This window comes from Leopardus geoffroyi, chromosome A1 (assembly GCF_018350155.1).
Source record: "Leopardus geoffroyi isolate Oge1 chromosome A1, O.geoffroyi_Oge1_pat1.0, whole genome shotgun sequence".
NCBI lineage: Eukaryota > Metazoa > Chordata > Mammalia > Carnivora > Felidae > Leopardus > Leopardus geoffroyi.
Genome location: NC_059326.1, coordinates 28,319,258 through 28,338,682, shown reverse-complemented (window position 1 = coordinate 28,338,682; position 19,425 = coordinate 28,319,258). Strand labels below are relative to the sequence as shown.

At 39.8% G+C, this 19,425-nt stretch overlaps 1 protein-coding gene across 11 annotated transcripts in view; it reads left to right on the top strand.

Moving 5' to 3' along the window:
• The window catches only part of AKAP11 (A-kinase anchoring protein 11), a 50,364-nt gene extending 44,409 nt beyond the window's left edge, over nt 1–5,955 (top strand). For all 11 annotated transcript variants that reach the window (XM_045477721.1, XM_045477639.1, XM_045477658.1 and 8 more), the window contains one exon: nt 1,971–5,955. In XM_045477721.1, coding sequence (XP_045333677.1) covers nt 1,971–2,111 — 141 coding nt within the window. In that variant the 3' untranslated portion in view covers nt 2,112–5,955. The remainder of the gene's footprint in view (nt 1–1,970) is intronic.
• The last annotated feature ends 13,470 nt before the right edge of the window (nt 5,956–19,425 follow it).

Sequence of the window (19,425 nt, the reverse complement as noted above, 5' to 3'; positions counted from 1 at the left end):
CAGCATACTCAAAAGCCAGTAAAGGTTTAAACATCTCATAAGGGATCATGAACCACTTTGAGGACTTAATAGGGCTCTAATAATAGGACAGTCAGATTCGATGCATTAATAGGATGTCTTTACGGAGAACTTACTTAACTGTTTGCCAGGCACCGTGTTAGTCAAGAGTTTTGGTTTATAGTGTTAAGGTTTTTGGCCCAGAATTTTCCTTACCAGAATTTTAATCTTCCTATAGGTATAGAATAGTCAAATGAGTAACCAGTATATATTGATCTGTAATAACAAAAAAGGAACAATCCAGTTACTCTTGATTCCTGGTTTAGGATTTACAAAGATATTGTTGAAAGAAGTATGTGGAAAAGGCATTTGGTAAAAATAATTTTTTTTGGCATTTTGTAATTTGTTTTTACTTGGACTTTTTGGAGTTTTCTAGTTTAGGTTTCTGTTTGTGAGCAGAAGGAGAAAATAAGACAGAAAGAGATGCTCAAGGAATGAATTGTCAGGGAGAAGGAATGGGTAGGAAAAGTGTCAGAACTGACTGTAGAGAGGCAAACATTTTCAAGTCATTTAGTCATGGATAAACTGAGGGCTAAGGAAGGCCTTCAGTAGAACTGAGCGTGAGCATGTTAGTGCTTGGGGCAAGGGACCTCTTCCCCAAGTAACCTAGGAAAACTTTCTGGAAGTTCCTCAAAAAGTTAAACCTAGCATTATCCTATAACCCAGCAATTCCACTCCTAGGTATATACCCAAGTGGAGTGAAAACACATGTCCATGGCAACATTATTCATAATAGGCCCAAAGTGGAAACATCCTGGAATGGATAAATAAAATGTGGTAATATATGCAGTGGAATATTATCTGTCAGTAAAGAGGAAGGAAGTACATGTATGCTGCACCATGAAGGGACCTTGAAGTCATGTTAAGTGAAAGAAACTGGTCGCCGGAGAGCATATGTTTTATGGTTACATTTACATGAAATGGCCAAAATGGGCAAATCTATAGAGACTGGAGTAGATGAGTGATTGCCTAGAGTTGAGTGGTTTGTGACAAATGGGGCGTGTTTACTAATAAGTAGAGCTTTCCTTTTGGTGTAGTGAATGAAACATGTTTTAACATCGATTGTGGTAAGAGTTGCATTCAACGGGGGGAGTATACTAAAAACCATTGACTAGTAAACTTTAAGTGGATGAAGTGTATGCTCTGTGAATTATATCTCTGAAAGGATACTTTTTAAAAAGGTTAAGCATATTTATATTACAAAATTAGTTTTTACGGGACTAAAGAGAAAAAAGAATGAGTGAAGACGTGTTCTGATTCTGGTGACAATAGAGTTTATTTAAGCCTGTATTTACTTTTTAAAAAAATTGAGGTGTAATTGAAATATAACATTATATTAGTTTCAGGTATACAGCATAATGATTTGATATTTGTATATATTGTGAAATGATCACCACAATATTTATTTACTTTGGTTGTTTTTTGTCGAAACACTAACATTTCTTAACTTAGAAAGCCATGTTTCCATTGAGGCCAGAGTGTGTATTCCAGAAAAAAGCCACACTGCATGTTGTGAACAGAAAAATCCACATCCTTCTATTAAGATTGACATTATCTTTATTATTTTATGTTCCTGATTATTTTATGTTCCAGATGTATTTAGTTAGGTCAAGAATTTGTAGAAATGGAGACTAGACTCCCACACAGACTATGGGGTGGGTGAGGTTTGTGGAGTTCTGTCTCCCAACAATCCCAAAGTGTCATTCTGTGAAGGAGATGTGTTTGTCAAAGGCAGGAAGCAAGAGGGGTGGTGATTTAGTGGAGAAGAGACTTCATTATAAAACTGGGGAATAATATTTTAACCACAGGCAGCAGGATTCTTACAGTTATCTGATATTAAAAATAAAAATGAAAACTTGATTGTTAGAAAATTGTCTTTGGTTAATGTTGGACATGCTTTTCTTTCTTCCTAGCTTTCAAAACGACTACAAGGAAAGGGATGGAAGGTGGGGGACCTCCTGCAGGCTGTGCTGCGGTACTATGACATGCGGGAGAAGACGCCTGGGGAGGAGAGGTGCAAGTCACTGTTTGACTGGCTCTTGGAAAACGCATAGAACAAACTCGCAGCCGGTCCATTTTGTTGTTTGGGGAGAGGAAGTAACAGATAAGGATGCATAGGGTAAACTGTTAACACTTACCGTGAACTGGGAGGGAAGTAGATAGAGCTTTTTAAAAGCGCATTCCGTCATCCCACGTTGTATATATATAGTTCATACTTTTGTAATCTCTGTCAAATATGATCTTCATTTATTCTTCTAGACACGTGCATAGTGTGTTAAGATCCTAAGAACACTGATTTGACGGAAGGTCTGACCATGACGTTTTCAGGGACACTGACTGACAGCATTCTTTTTGCATCCAAGTTAGTGCTGCTATGAACCGCACCCAGGCAGCCAAGGACGTTGCAGACAAATGCTATCCTGTTAAGAACTAATCTGACAAAATAGCTTTGAGGCTAATGGTTTTTCTTCCCCCAATAGAATTTTTTTCTTATTTTTAAAAGTCATTTTTATTTTCATAGCTCAGCTATTGGTAGCTTTTTGAATCCCCCCAAACTATTTAATTTCTTAGAAACGTTAGTATTTTAGGTTTCTCTAAATACCGTAAATGATAGTTTCCCCAGCCTTTCATTAGATGACATTATTTGCTAATGTTGCCAATCCATCTGGTATGAAAGTGTGTGTGTGTGTGTGTGTGTGTGTGTGTGTGTGTGTGTGTGTATGTGTATGTAGAGGAATACTTTTGACTTGCCTAGTGGGTTCGTGCCCTTTTTTATTTTACTGTTTTCTTGGTTAGAAACCCACTGTTGACATTTAAAAGGTGCTTTAAAATAAAATGTCTATAAAGATTGTGCAGTAAGAATTTTTATTTCTTGTTTTTTTTTTAACTATTTTGCATCCCTAATTTATCCTATAAATGAAAATAAAGGTGCAAAACATGTTAAAATTTTAAAAATTAATGTTACTATGGAAATGCATTTAGAGAAGCCCAATAATGATTTTCATTGTTGGATTTTTGAAAAACAAACAACTCTCTTCTTAGCAAGGATGAGCTTTTTCTAGAAAAAGAAGGGATGCCCAGGCTCCCTCTCCCCGATAAAATAGTATCTGCACTGTTTTGTAAAGTTGACTGACATGATTTTTCTGGGCTCTGTGTTTTTTTACTTCCTTGTCTTCAGAAACTGCAAGTTGACTCGAATAGCGCTTGTGTCTTGGTATTGTACGTGAGGGTATGCGCGTGTGAGTTTTTGGTTCTTCCATTAGTGGATTTTATAATCTAGAGTAAATCACCTTTTGTTGGGGGCTTTGGTTTTGCTCCATTACATTTTCTTTTTTCCTGCCATTGCATTTTCTTTTTCCCTGAGCACTGACTGTTCTGGAAGCTGCACAAAGTGTAGAAGACATAGCATCCACCAAGGGGCAAGGAATAAGGGCACTTACATTAATTCAAATTAATAATTATGGTAGAGAAATGTATTTTGTAATGAGAGAGTAAAATTTGCTTTTTAAGAAAAATACCAAAAGCCACTTAAATATTTTGAGATTACATTGTAAGCTTTGGTTTTTCTCAACTTAAGATACAGAAATGGAGTGAGCCTTAAAAATAAATTTGCCTAAAGTTTCTTCAAGTATTTTTTAAGGTGGAGAAATGCAGGAAATGTATATAACCAGAATTGTTTCTGTCTTTTGCTTCTCAGAACTTGAGATTTAGCAGCACTGGACTGGGTTTATACATGCTGGCACCTGGGTTGTTGATAACACGGATTTACTGCTTATTAAGCTTGGATTGAATTTTTACAAGTATATAACTATCAAGTTGTGTTTAGTAACTTGGATATATGTACGGGTGTGATTAACAGCCAAATTGTGTTCTGACTTTCTTTTCAGCTGAAGTGAAAATATATTAGTTTCGTTAAAACTTTCTGTGCTTGAAAGTGTTTATGTTTATTTCTATTATGGTAGAAATCATTTTGAAGATTTTCCTCCTGTCTCTGTTTTCTCTGCATTTACCTGGAGCTTTGCTGGATTCAGAGTTCCCTGATTTAGCCATGACGTAAGGACAGACCAGTCTTTAGGTGTTAGTTAGCATGCATGGTAAGAATCCTAGTGGAACTCTACCCCTGTATCAGTTTCACGCAGGGGCATAGAGAAAAATATTAAGTATTGGCAGATGTGAAAAGAAGCGTGAGTTAAAAGCTCCTTGTAGGGAGAGAAGTATCTTTTAATCAAGTGCAGTCTAAACTCACATTCTTTAAAGGCACTTTGTGATTATTCCAAAGACATGTTCCGTCTGTTTGGTTGCCCAGTCTTCAGAACAGCTTTGTTTGTTGAGGACTACCCGTCTTATTTTATTACAGATCTACTTGACCTATTTGTATTATATAACATTGTGATCTTGCCATTCTGTGCATTTTGGCTCTTACGAAATTACCATGTCTTATTCAGAACTGTTAGGTTGTGATGTGCATTGAGTTGAATTCTGTTTATCAATTTCAGAACCCTTGAAGGATCTGTGGGAAGAAAGTGGAAGAGGCCTTCTGATAGGTTTTTTTTTTTTTAGAACATTATTTTAGACCAAAATGTAGCAATTCTTTGATAGTCTTTTCCCAAGCCACGTTTAAACTACATTTATATTTTGGATGTTATTAATGTTGATTTTGAAAATACTTCCTGATTTATACAAAATGAATGATTCATTTGTAAATCACAGAAGAAAATTAAAATATCTATTGGGATGGTTGATAGAATTTAATGAAGTAATAAAACCTCTGAGAGTATTCACTTGGTGAATATACGTGATAACATCTTTCTACTTTGAAAAATGTTCCACTTACCCTTTCAGATATTTGACGTGAATTAATTCAATTCATAATACTTCCATTTTGCTTAAATAAGGGTTTTATGTTGCTGGCAGGAGAATTTAATTACTTATTAAATGTACCATGTATAAAGTGAAAGATCATTTACTCACATGGCTTTGACATCAGTGCACATTTCCCAGTCGCAGACCTTAACCCTGACTCATCATCAGAGTCCAGAGTCAGATGTCTTCTTAGTTAATTATTTAGCTAGTAGTATTCTTTCACAAATAACTATCACTTTCCCATCAGTATATTGCTTTAAATTTTATATTTCTCAAAAGAAACTTTCCACAGTTTTAAAAAAAAATATTAATGCATCCACACTCAGGGTGTAGGGAAAATGCTTTCCACTGAAAACCCTGCCCACCTGTCACCAGCACAAGACAGTTAGAGCATCAGTGGGAATTACGTGATTATACTAAAAAGAAAAGTGAAATGCATTTTTGTTTCCATTTTTAGCAAAAGACCCTGCACACATTTACTCACTTACTGGATTCCTGCTCTGAAGACACAGATGCAGTGTTGGTCACTCTTGTCACTTTATTTATTTATTATTGTTTTTTCCATCCCTGTACATTCCTTTCACATGGGTAGGATTGTAGTTCTAGAAGTTCATTGTTTTGTTTTTGCTGTAATGTTTGAATACTATTTAATATCAGGTTTTAATATTGCTGGATTTGCTAACTTTGGTTACTTGTGCAGTGTTTGAAGTAATTCACATTCTTGTTTAATATATATATAGTAAAAGCAGCTTTGAGTAATCGTAGCTGTTTATTTGTGCAGAATTACTACATTAAGATCTTGTATAACGGTGACTTTTTTTTGGCTTTTCAGTCATTTAATATGTTCATTTATCAAAATATGAACTTCAGGATGCACTATAATTTTGTTTTTGCAGTGGCTCAAAATAAACATTTCAGAAATTACTTTTGTAATAATTTGCAATTAATTGTTCTTTTTATCTTTTATGAATTATTTGTCTGTGATCTTTCCTCTCCCAACTAAGAATTCTCCAATAAACTTAAGAGATGCCTGGCCTTCGTTTCCATTCTGTAATATCTTGTTAACTTCTCTGTTCTGAACTAAACAAAGGCATACAAGTGGAACTTCCATGAGAGAAGACTCATTGCACGATCCTTACGCTTCTAACATGGTTTCCAAGAACGAGAGAGGCTAGGTATTTTTAGTCGGACACCAGATTCTAGCTACATATTCAGGTGCCTCTGATGCTGACATAAGTGACTTCAAAGGCTGTTGGCCCAGTCTGTTCTGTATTTGAGTGCCCCGTAGAGTATTATGCTTGCGTGGTAGGGAATTCTTCTGACCTGGATCCAGCACTCCTTCTGTAGGATATAGAGAACATATTTGTCATGCCATGTAGCATCAGGCGCTTAAAAGTTAGATGCTAACTGTTTGTTGCTAATGGAATTTGACTTAGGTATATAAAGACCAGAAATTAGGGAGTGATTTTCTAGCTTTGTATGAATGTTGCAAAATGCTAGGAGGTGACGATAGCAGATACTGACTTGGGCACGAGTGGATCCCGGTCACCAAAAAAACAATTCAGAAAATGCTGAGAAAAAGTAAGCAAGATTCCTTAGCCTGTAATTCCAAAAAGGAGAAAGGGCTCAGTTTTGCACATTGAGCTCATTTGCAGTCTGTCTTGGCTGGGTCAGGGAGGAGGGTGAGGGATGGGACCTGAAGAGTGAGTGCAGATTTTTCAAATTGTGAAAGGTGGAAAGAGGTCACATATCCAAGGAGGAATGCTATTGTGCAAAAAGGGTAAGAGTGAAAATCTAAGAGCTTTTCGCAGCATTGTGTTTACAGCAGGAGCAAAGAATGTGTGAAGCTTACTCCTTGGGAGTGGTGGTTACATTCTTTTTTCCTTCCTTGGTAGGCTTGTAATCACCTCCTGTTACTTTTGTGCTCTAGGGCAAGGAGGGTAATATTTTAGATTGGAAAGAGATAAAAATAAACGTTTTTTCAAGAGAGAATCAGAGCTCCAAATTTGACTTTTTGGTACCCACCCCCCCCCCCCCCGCCCTTTAAACAGACACCTAAATAGACTTGTTAGCTTAGAGTGAGGGTTTAAACGATCCTGTGTACAATATCTGCCCATTGAAATGGTTTGGCCCAATGTGAGAGCTAATTATTAACACTTAAAAATAAGGAGATGTCACATTTGGATATGTTTTGTATTTCAGCTTCTCTTGAAATTTAGCTCTGGAAAGCTCTGAAGCTCTGGAAACACCCATTGGACTTTGTGGTGACAGTTTGTCAGGAGCCGAATGATGGCCACTTTAGTCTGGGCTTAGCAGAGTTTTTTGCCTCCAGCATGACCCGCTGCACTGGGCGCGTTTCTGTTGCCCATTGGGACCCTATCAGTGTTTGTGATGCAACCTCTGACTTAAAGCAGGGGAGATAACATGCTTAGCAACACTGGACAATACTCTAGCAACGCTTCCATTCTCCAGGATTGCTCAAAGAGGAGAGAAAGGTTCTAGAAATTATAAACTTGAGTTTATTGCTCCTGAGCAAAAGACAAATCCTAGTTGTTTAAAAGCACAGTTTTGCTTTGTTTTTTTATGTAGACAAGAAAGAAGGGGAGAGATCACAGGTTTACCGAAAGCAGATTGTATCAGATGTCCATTTCTTTTTTTCAATAGAATTATGCAACTGGCTATTAGAATACCAGAAACCTAGTATCTGTATTTTAACAAGGCATTTTATATGGACAAAGGAATGAACAATTGTGGCTTCTTGACATTTTGCAAATGTGTTGCTAAAGACCTGTTAAATAGGTAGGTCAGTGTTTGTCTAGAGGGTCAGCACATGATGTACCACGGGCCATTGGATGTAGAGCTGTTTTATACCGCCTTGGGTGAAGATTGTGTTGGAATATACAAACCAGGGGTGTCTAAGAGCATTGTGAAGCATTACACAGTAACAATTCCATTTCCAAGGATGGTATTCAAACAATTGCAATAAACTAGGACAAGGAACTTCTGAACCTGTTTTTTTCCCCCCTTGGTCGTCCTTGTGACTGAACCATGACTTGACATTTTCCTCTAAATGTGGGGAGGTTCTGTTTTCATACTTCTACAAATTGAATATTTTGGGCTCAAATGGTTTCCTCCAAATAATTTTTTTTTATGACTTTCTTAATATTAACTTAGTTTTCTCCCTGTTACATAAATCCTATGAACACTGGAATTGGTGCTTAGAGATCCCATAAGGGCTGACAATGATGTAGACTTCTGAAGAGTCAGAACAAGTCTTTAAAAAAAAAGGAAGAAGCTGCCAGAATTCCTTAGGTATGAAATCAACCTCATCTCTATTTCTGTTTATAACAATATGGGTAGTTGTGGGGCATGTGGATTCTGGGGAGACTAAAATGTTACAATAGCTTTTCCAACTTATATGTCTTCGAATCACCTCAGAAGCATTGTGGCAAATATTGGGCAAACTTAAGTTGCCTAAGTTTGGGCAAGCCAGCTGACCTCTTCACTACCTTGAACCCTAAGAAGCTGTGGCTTCCAGAAGTGTTCCCTGGTTAAATGGCAGAGTCTGCAATGGATACAGAGCTGGGGGAGATAGAGTCAGTATGTTGAATGAGTCTGATCCAGTAATGCCCCAGTAGACCCAAATGGCTAAGTGCTCTAGTAAGGCAGGAGGTGAATATTAGTTTTTAAATTTTTAAAATCTTGATTTATTTTTGAGAGAGAGAGACAGAGTACGAGTGGGGGAGGAACAGAGAGAGGGAGACACAGAATCCGAGGCAGGCTTCAGGCTCTGAGCTGTCAGCACAGATCCCGATGTGGGACTCGAACTCACAAACCGTGAGATCATGACCTGAGCTGAAGTTGGACGCTTAACTGACCGAGCCACCCAGGCGCCCCAATTAATTCTGTGTAAGTAAGTACAGGGTAGTGAGAGGTGAGAGACCTTTAAGGCTTATATCAGAGTCCTAAAAGGCTGCAGGGAGAGAAAGTATGCCATTGCCAGTGCCCTTTTGGGAGTGGAATATGTTTGGGGGGGAAAAATGCTCTAATATTAGTCCCTGCCTCTATGAAGTTTATTGTTTAGTGAAGAAGAGTCATTAAATGAGTAATTATAAAAATATTTACTGTTGCAAGGGTGATGGGAACCTAAAACAGAGGAGCCTAATTGGGCTTCCCTAAAAATGTGATGCTGAGGCATAAGCTAGGGTTGAGCCCAGTGGGAACCAACCAGGCAAAGGGAGTCAGGGTGGTTCAGGGAGGTAGAGAGCTTTTTCAGTAGAGCAAACACGCCTTGAGAAGGCTTCCTCTCTGTCAAATAAGCTCGTGGCTTATTTGAAGAACCAAAGACCAGTTTGACTAGAACCTGAGGAGTTGTGACACATCTTGAAAAATATGTAGGCATCTTAGATAGCTCTCACTCAGAGGCTTAAAGAAAGTGTTTTTAGTTGTCTGTACTGCAGTAATGCGGGTTTTTTCTACTGTAGCAGTTGGTTTTAAACTTGTGGCATGGTGAGTGATAGTCTTACTTGACCCTGTGCTTTATAGACCATGCCTAGAGTTTTAGGTTTAATCCCAGATACCATTTTACGAAGGACATAGATAAACTGAACCGTCCACATTCGTGACTGTCTAATGCTGAAGGAGCTAAAAATAAAAACGATTTAATTGAGTTTTCACCGAAAAACAAAAGGCCGCTTGGCCTGGAGAAGGCGAGGCAGGGGAGGGAGGGATGACCTCAAAACCATCCTTAAACATACAAAGGTCTGTCAGTGGAGACAGATGGACACTTGTGGCCCTAGAGGACCAGGTAAGGATCAGTGAGGTAGAAATTAGCAGCAGATTTCAGCTTGCTCTCCCCAAATTGAATGTGTATAAAAAGGGACTAGATCCTTTCCACGAACAAGAATGTGCTTGTCCTTGGACACATCTGTTGTGCTGGCTGATCACTTCTGCAAGTTTTGTAAGAAATCTCAACACCTCCTAACTTTGGATTAGGCGACCTGCTTTCCCATATATACCTAATTTCTCCCATGGCAGTTTAGTAAAGTTGAAGAACGTAGGCTTTAGGGTCAAAAGAGCTTGATTTAAAATCACAACTCTGCCACTTTTAATCTATCTGTATTGTCTAGAGAGGGAAGGCCTGGGATGGTGGTATTTTCCTCTGGCGGCGGGGGGGGGGGGGGGGGGGGAGGGGACTTTCCTCTGCGTCTGCCGGGTGCCTGGGTGCACAACTAGTTTTGGAGCTCCTTAATTTAAATTCAAGCCTCAAAGTTTTCTGAATAAGTCAGGTGGCTGGAAATTGTGCTGCATGTTGGGGCGGGGCCCACGTATGAAGGGTGCAGCCCCTCAGGGTTCCAGCTAAAAGGGGGTGGTTTTTGAGAATCCCTTTGTTAGAACGGGTGGAGAGAAATGACTTTTGCTTTTCTAACGCTGATGAGGCGGCCAAAACACTAGTCTGTATCACGGTTTTTTCTTCAGGTTTGGCAAACATTCCTATGACAAAAAAGTGGTATTAAGTGCTGAGTTTACCTGCTGGGGTTCTTCACTTTTGTTAGATTTTGATCTATTGATTCCTCGATAATCTATATATAAGCTGTTCGATGCGTTCAAGAGGATGTTTTGATATTCCATCCAATTTCTCCTCCCAGGCAACTACTCATAATAATTTACACGTAATACTTAAAAAAAATTTTTTTTGTCTTGCTGTCCTCCATGTGCTGTATCCTTGACACCGCTTTTATTTCTGTATTGTTATTTATCTTTTTCAAAGGGCCATACATGCAAATGATGATGCAATTCTAAAAGGCATAAGGACATATGGTAACAAGTCCTTACTGCTCTCTGGCCACCAAGCAGCCCTCCTAGAGACTGCTACATTACCAGTGTATGCTATATACAGCAATTGTGCGAAAATAAGATGTTTCCAAGCTTGGATTAGCTGTTGTAAGTTACTGTTAGACGTCGGTCTGAAAGGGTCAAAAGCCAGGAAATGGTTACCATAAAAGTCGGGTTAGTGATTACTCCTGGGGCAGACAGATGTATGATATACAGGAGGCTAATGTGGTGTCAATAATCCTCTGTTTCTTGCCTTGAATGGTGGTTAAATTGTTGCTATAGATCTATGCAATTCTGTATATACGTTGCATTTAATGCATATGTGTGTGCACACACGCACCATGCCGTTTATAGAAACAACTGCAAAGCAATCATCTCTCTCTTCCAGTGCTGGTTAAAGTCAGATCTAGAATGGCATGTGCTTATAAACTATTCCTCAGGAGTGAACATAAAATCAAGGTAATTTCTAATAGACCAAAAGAATTCACAGTTTACTTACCTGTGCTGAGAAAAACTGCTTAGCTTTCTTTTTTAAAATTTTTTTTAATGTTTATTTATTTATTTTTGAGAGAGACAGAGAGAGAGAGAGAGAGGGACAGAGTGTGAGTGGGGGAGGGGCAGAGAGAGGGAGACACAGAATCCAAAGCAGGCTCCAGGCTCTGAGCTGTCAGGATAGAGCCTGACGCGGGGCTTGAACCCACAGACCGTGAGATCGTGACCTGAGCTGACGCTTTACTGACTGAGCCACCTGGGTGCCCCATGAATATACTACTTTCATAAGAAGGGTATTGAATGCTATGGAAACAGTGAAGAAGCAGTGTTTCAAATAACAATTAACATAGAAAATGAAAGCGAGAAGGAGCAACCACCCCAATGCAATACTGTTCTTATAATTTCTACTTACTGTCTATGGCAGGCCCTTTGTGTTATTGAATGCAGATACCAACCTTGTCATTATTGTTCCTGTTTTTCACGTGAGAAAACTTGGGTTGAAAGAAGTGAAGTGTCTTACCCAGTGGGCATAGAGGTAATGCCCGGGTCTGCCAGGCTCCTGTTCTCATTACATTACACTGTGTCACCATATTGAAAAACCAAAAGCCAAAAGGTGACAGAATCACCTGTCACAATACATAGAGACAACAGCTATTTACACTGGCACGTTTTTCTCCCACACGTTTATGTTATACAACTGGGATTTCTTTTATTTCCTAACTGTTTGCCCAAACGTCTTTTTAAAATTTCCACATTCACCTTTGGGCTTTTCAAGTTCGGTGGTTGATGAATCTTGCCACTCTTGGCTGGAGATACCTTGACCCGAACTCTTCGGTTTGACTGATGTGTATAATGTTGTATTTTCTTTGCATTCCTGTTATGTGGTGCCGCTTTGAGCCTTAGTTACAAAGTTGACCGTCTTTACAAGGTAAGCATTTCAAGTTGAGTTTGTCTTGCCCCAGCAGGCAGGCATCTCCTCCTGCGTACACTCTCCCATACGTTGTTCTAGTCATTCGGGTTGAACACCTTTGAGAAGTCAGTTATCTCTGACCTTTCCCTCTCTGCTCTGATGCCTGTCTCCAACAGAAGTAGGAGAGCGTGATACTGGACAGGAAGAAGAGATGGCAGGTGTTAGGGGAAAAAATAGTCCTCTTCTGGGGGATTGGGGAAAGAAAGTGAAATGTTAAAAGTGTCTGACGCTGTGGCCTAGCAAAGTTGGCACAGAAATTTAACGATCACACCAAGGTTTTGGGCCTGGCCAAAGTGAAGACCCCAAAGAACCATTCCCACAGTATGAAAGTGAAGTTGGGAGGGGGAAAAAACCCACGACTCTCCCACCCTGTGGATTGGAAGAAAACTTCTCTGTTCAAACCTTTGGCAGTGAATCAAGGGGAAAAATTTTTTTCTGAGACTTGATAAACTGATTTTCATGTGAGTTTTTGTAGTCTAAATTCATCCTGCCTGGGTGGTCTCAAAACCCCAAGCTGAGAATTTAGTTTAACATTTTTCTGTTAATGCTTCTATGCACTTATCAGAGGCAAACAGGAATCCTCTTGAAAGTCCCCCTCCATCCTAGGTTTCAATTATTTCCAATTTAAATTCCCCCAAACAATAAGAAGCTTAGATAAAAGAAACAAATTACAAGACCATGAGCAGGAAGCAGCAGAAATGACAGAGTGGAAATCAGTTCAAAGATGCTCTATGTTAGTGTTGTGTTAGAGGGCGTCTGGATGGCTCAGTTGGTTAAGTGTCTGACTTCGGCTCCGTTCATGACCTCATGCTTCGTGAGTTCGAGCCCCAGGTCAGGCTCTGTGCTGACAGCTCAGCTCAGAGCCTGGAGCCTGCTTCAGATTCTGTCTCCCTCTCTCTCTGCCCCTCCCCTGCTCATGCTCGGTTTTTCTCTCTCAAAAATAAATAAGGGTTGAAAAAAGTTTAAAAAAAAGTAGTTGTGTTAGATATTTTTAAGACATAAATGGAAGCTTAAATATGAATAGGGGACCTGTCCACATCCACTAGGATAGTATAACAAACAAACAAAAAAAAAAAGATGGACAATAACAAGGATGTGAAGAAATTGGGACCCTCATACTCTATTGGTGGGAATTAAAAATGCAGCCATTTGTAAAACAGTTTGACAGTTCCTCAAAAAAGTGAGACAGAGTTGCCATGTGATCCAACAATTCCACTTCTAAGGATATATATACCCAAGAGAAATGAAAACATATCTGCACAAAAACTTATACATGAATATTCGTGGCATTACTCATAATAACCCCAAAGTGGAAATGACGCAAATATCAATCAACTGATAGATATACAAGATGTGGTTTATCCATATAATAGAAGATTGTTTAGCCATTAAAAGGAATAAAGTACGGACATAAGCTACAACACAGATGAACCTTAAAAACTGTGCTGTGTAAGACAGCAGACACTAGAGGCCACATATTATATGATTCCATTTAGACATAATACCCAGAATAAGCAGATCCATAGTGACAGAAAGTAGATTAGTAGACTGGAGACTGAAGAAAAAGGCAAGTGACTGCTTTATGCGTATGAGTTTCCTTTCGGGCGATAAACATGTTAATGATCGTACAAGTCTCTGAAGATACTAAAATCCATTGAATTGCACATTTAAAAAAGGATGAATTTGGGGCTATGGAAATTATACTTCAGTAAGTCTTATAAAAATATCAACAGAGAACGAAAATACACTTTAAAAACAAACTTCTAAAAAGGAAAACTAAAATAATTGAAATGAGAACACTCAGTGGGTAAGTTTAACAGCAGATTAGACATACCTGAGAGAGAATTAGTGACTTGGAAAAAATTCTCCAGAATACAGTGTAGAAAAACAAAGATGGGACGTATGAGAGAGAGGTTAAGTGACATTGAGGGAAAGGAGAGCTGACACATGTCCAATAGTTACAGAAGGAGAAGAGGGAGAAGACAGTGTAGAATTAGTATTTGAAAAGAAAGTCGCTGGAAATTTTCCAGAAATGATAGAAGAACCATCCACAGTTTTCAAGAAACCCAACAACCCTCAAGCAAAAACAATACACATTAAATTTTCTAGGAAGAGTTGTACACATAATTGTCTACTTTTCTAGATTATTGAATAAGCAAGCTAAAATTTCCAGTGCAATCAGTAAGAGAATATAAATAAATTGCATATATTCAAACTAGTAGAGAAAAAAATAGAAGTTAAGAAAAGGTAGTCTGGGTGGCTCAGTCGGTTAAGCGTCCAACTTGATTGCAGCTCTAGTCATGATCTCTCGGTTGGTGAGACGGAGCCCCGTGTTGGGCTCTATGCTGGGCGGAGAGCCTGCTTAAGATTTAGTTAAGCATCTGACTTTGTCTCAGGTCATGATCTCACGGTTTGAGAGTTCGAGCCCCTCATCGGGCTCTCTGCTGTTAGCACAGAGCTCGCTTTGGATCAGCTGTCCACCTCTCTCTCTGCCCCTCAGCTCTCATGCACACTTGCTCTCTCAAAAATAAACATTGTTTTGAAAAAAGATTTGCTCTCCCTCTGCTCGCATGTGCTGTCTCTCTCTCTCAAAAAGAAAAAAAAAAAAAATAGAAAAAGAGACACAACTGGACCAAAAACCAGGAAGCACCAAATAAGACGGTAGATCTAAATCCTGCTTCCCTCATCCCTTATGGGTGTTCCCAATAGCATCCCCCAATAAATTTCCTATATGGGAATATTTGAATCTGTTTCCAGGGCAACCTGATCTGCGAAATTGGTACAACTGCTCTGGGAAAGGATTGAGTAGTACCTACTTAAATTGGACTTCTGTGTGTCATATGTCACAACAATTTTACTGTTAGAAATAAACTCTAGACCTAATCTGCCATATATACACCAGGAGGTATGTACAATGCTCATCAATAGTAGACTGGGTGAATAAATCATGTTATATGCAACCAATGGAATTTTATACAACAGCAGAAAAGGGCCGTAGCCACATGCATCAACATGGATGCATTGCAAAAACATAGTAGCAAAAGGAGCAAGTCACAGAAGAATACAAGGAAGAGTCTATTTAGCTAAAGTTCAAAAATAGGCAAAATAATTCGCCGTGTTATTATATATACACAAATGCATATATGTATATATATACATATCCCTTCATAGTCATATATATGTATATATATATATATATACACACACATATATATATACATAACTATAAAAATATAAGGAATAAGTAATACAAAATTCAAGACAAGGAATTGCTTGTGGAGAGGAGAGAAAGGAAGAGGACACAGGAGAGACTTCCGAAGTACCAGTAATATTCTACTTATGAATGGTGAGTCCCTGGATGTTCAACTCATTGTCTTCAAATTAGACACATCCATTATATAATATTTAAAAAAATGTTTTTAACGTGTATTCATTTTTGGGAGACAGAGAGAGATAGAGCATGAGTGGGGAAGGGGCAGAGAGAGAGGGAGACACAGAATCTGAAGCAGGGTCCAGGCCCTGAGCTGTCAGCACAGAGCCCGATGCAGGGCTCGAACTCATGAACTGCGAGATCATGACCTGAGCCGAAGTTGGATACTCAACCGACTGAGCCACCCAGGCGCCCCCTTATATAATATTTTTAATGTGAAGTATACTTCACAATGGAAAAATGCATTTAAAATAAATTACTTGGGATGCCTGGGTAACTCAGCTGGTTAAGCATCAGACTCTTGATTTCAGCTCAGGTCCTGTATTCGTGGTTTATGAGATCAAGCCCCACTTTGGGCTCTGTGCTGAAAGCACAGACCCTGTTTGAGATTCCCTCTCTCTCTGCCCCTCCCCTGCGCGCTCTCTCTCTCTCTCTCTCTCCCCCTCTCTCAAAATAAACATTTAAAATAAAATAAATTACTCAACAAAATTTATTCAAAGAAGGCTGCAGAATGCATTAACTAGGTGGTTTCTAAGAATTTTGCAAAAAAAAAAAAACTTTGAAGAAAAATGTTCGAGCACAACTGAAAATTAAGGAAAAAACCAGTCCGAACACTTTTTTGTTTCCTGAATTTCCCCCTGGAAAAGGTAAACATTACCTGGGTTTTCTGTTTGTCAACCTCTTAAAGTTGGGGCGGGTGGGGGTGAGGGAGGAGACTGCTGTCCTTGGAGGTAATCAAAGGGAAGCTATTACCATCGCCTGTCTTATCTCTATGTCTTTCTTGAATCTCCTAATCTGTATTCCTACATGTGGATTCCCTCCCCACCTCCTGATAATGAAGCTTCATTGTTTACCCTTATAGGGGATGTTGCAATAAGGAGTGTCTGTCGCCCTACAAAGGGACTGGATCAGAAGAAGATGCTGGAGGCAGGTGGGCAGAGGAGGGAAGGAGATAGAGGAGGACACTTCACACCAGAGCCTCCAGGACTCCATTTAGCCAGGGGATGTTGAAAAGGGCAAAGCTGTAGCACAGCCAGTGTGGTCCTCAGCCAAGAGTGGGGAAATGCTGGCTTCCCGGGACGCTGCCCTGTGATTCAGGCTGAAGAAATAGGAACTGAGATGCTTGAGCCCCGTGTGGGCTAAGGCGGGTACCCGGGCACCCCCCAAGCCAGCTGGCCTGGCCATAGAGCTGCAGGGCCAGACGCACTGCCCTTCCGCAGATGCTACTACAGCCTTTCCCACGGGGTTCACGACAGAGCAGTGCTCAAAACAACCCAGGGGCATATAGCATTTTATTACAATGAGGGAGTCTGGGAAGGGACCAGAAGCCCAGACTCCTGCTCCAGGTACCCGGAGGATCCACTCTGCTCTCTTAAAGCTGCAGTGTTACTTTGAGCCTCAAGGTGGTACAGCAGCACAGTCTACGGCTTGCGGAAAAAAACCCAAGTAAACTTTGCAAAAAGCCTCCTTTGGCACGATTAGCCTGACTGCTTGAACAATTTCTCAGTCTCTGGCGGGCATGCCCTGTTTCAGCTAGGCTGGCTCCTAATAGCTAGTCTGACTTGCAAGGTCTCTTCTTACTGGTCCATCCACTTCCATCCCCAGCCAGAACCTGGACCATTTTCTCAATGCTTTGGTCACTTCTGCTCAGATTCACCCCTCAGTTTCAGGTCAGAACTGCTGCCCTGTGGTCATGGGACCTGTCTTCGCGGGCACCACCTAGACAGTGCCAGGCACATAGGAGAGGTACGGCCATGGGGAACCTCGGGTCACAGCCTGCTCAGGTGCTCAGGTGAGCATGTGCAGATGGCCACCACCTGCATTCTTCCTGTGTTCAAGCCTCCCCTTTCCTTGGGAGGGAAATGGGTAAAATAAAACTGACCCATTCCCACTCGTCTCCATCAGTCCTCAGTAGGTTTTTTGGATTTTTCTATTAGCATTTCATCCTCTCCTCACCACTCATAATTAGCTTTTATCCTAAGTGTCCTCTAAATTTTACTCCGAATTCAGTCTGTGTTCAAAATGTCCCCCTATCAATACAATCTTCCTGGAAATAGCAACTACCTTCCATCGCTTATTATCCTCTTACATTATATTATTGCATCATTTGCTTTATTTTCCTTCTTAGCCCCTTTCCCATCTGAGATAAGCATGTATTTATTACCTCTTTACCCCCTAGAATGTAAGCTTCCTTAGAGCTGGGACTTTGCCAGGTTTGTCCTGTATTGTGTCTTCAGCCCTAGAACACGGGATCTGGCATATAGCGGACGCGCGGCAAGTGTTTGTTGAATGAATGGATGGATGGGTGGATGGATGTGATAAGGATTTACCCCTCCCCGGCAGGCCAGGGTTTGAAGCAGTGAACCGAGAGTTTGCAGTCTAGAGTTGACCCGCTAGTCACTTATAGGACTTTGAGCAAGCTACTTGATCTCCCAGTGTGTGGCCTGTTTCCTAATCTGAAAATGAGTGGGCTGGACTTAATGATCTGAAGTTCTTTCCTGCCCTGACAGTTTTGGTTTCATGATTAAGCTTATAAAAGGGCCAACACCATAAACCAGGTGATAAACAACATGCATTTGTAGCAGGAAACTGTTGCAAATATTAACCTAGCTTCAAAGGATGCATTTATTACATGCGAATAAGCACATAATTGCATCATAAAGTCTTTAAAAGATCATTTTCCTAAGAAAATCTTGTATGTATTGGTCTTTGCTTATATTCCCATTTTAGTCTCTGGCTCTTTGTATTGATGATTCTGAATTTTTTTGACAAAGTTTTGTTTTCTTAAATTATTGTTCTTCTTTTGGGATCTTCCTGTTATTTCTTCCCATTAGTAATTTCCAGTTGTCTAGAATTGAGAATATTCTATATCAGACACAGCTTCAGGTTCCCAATTTTGGAAAATCAGTAACTTTATTTTGGGAACAATGCCACACTCTTAGTGTGCTTCAAACACGGTAAGTAGGTTTCAAAATAATAATAATAATAATAATAATAATAATAATAAAACCCCTTATTTTTTAAAAAGAACTATCATGTTATGTCATAATTTTCTTCTTGGTACTTGGTTGTCATTGTTTTGTGGTATTGGTACATGTCTGGTGTCTATAAAACCTTAAAATATTTTTTTGAATGAGTGGTCAATGGCATGTGAGAGAAAAAACTCATGTCCTGAGACATAGGTAGAAATTCATGAAAGTGGCCCTTTCTTATCCAAGAGAGGTAATCCAAATAAGCTTGAGGGCAAAAGGCATTGCTTTTCAAGTCCCCCAACTTTAAATGTCTATTCTTGTCTCTTTATAATAAAAAGCAAACAAGAAAACGTGATGCCTGTGGTAGACAGAATAATGGCCCTTCAAATATGTCCAAGTCCCTATCCTTAGACCCTGTGAATGTTTTCCCTTACATGGCAAAAGGGACTTTGTAGACATGATAAAGTTAAGGACCTTGAGATGGGGAGAGTACTTCGGATTATCCAGGTGGGCCCAATCTAATCTTCTTTAAGTGGGAGAATGTTTCACAGCTGTAGTCAGAGGAAGACATGATCAGAAAGAGTCAAAGAGAGGCCACGTAGCTGGCTTTGAAGGTGGAGGAAGGGGCCAAGAGCCCATGAAAGCAGGAATCCTGTAGCATCTGGAAAAGGCAAGGAAATGGATTCTCCCTTGGGGTCTTCAAAAGGGATGTATGTGGTCCTGAGGACACTGATTTTAGCCTCGTGAGACCAACGTCAGACTTCCGATCTACAGAACTGTAAGATGATAAAATTTGTGTTGTGTTA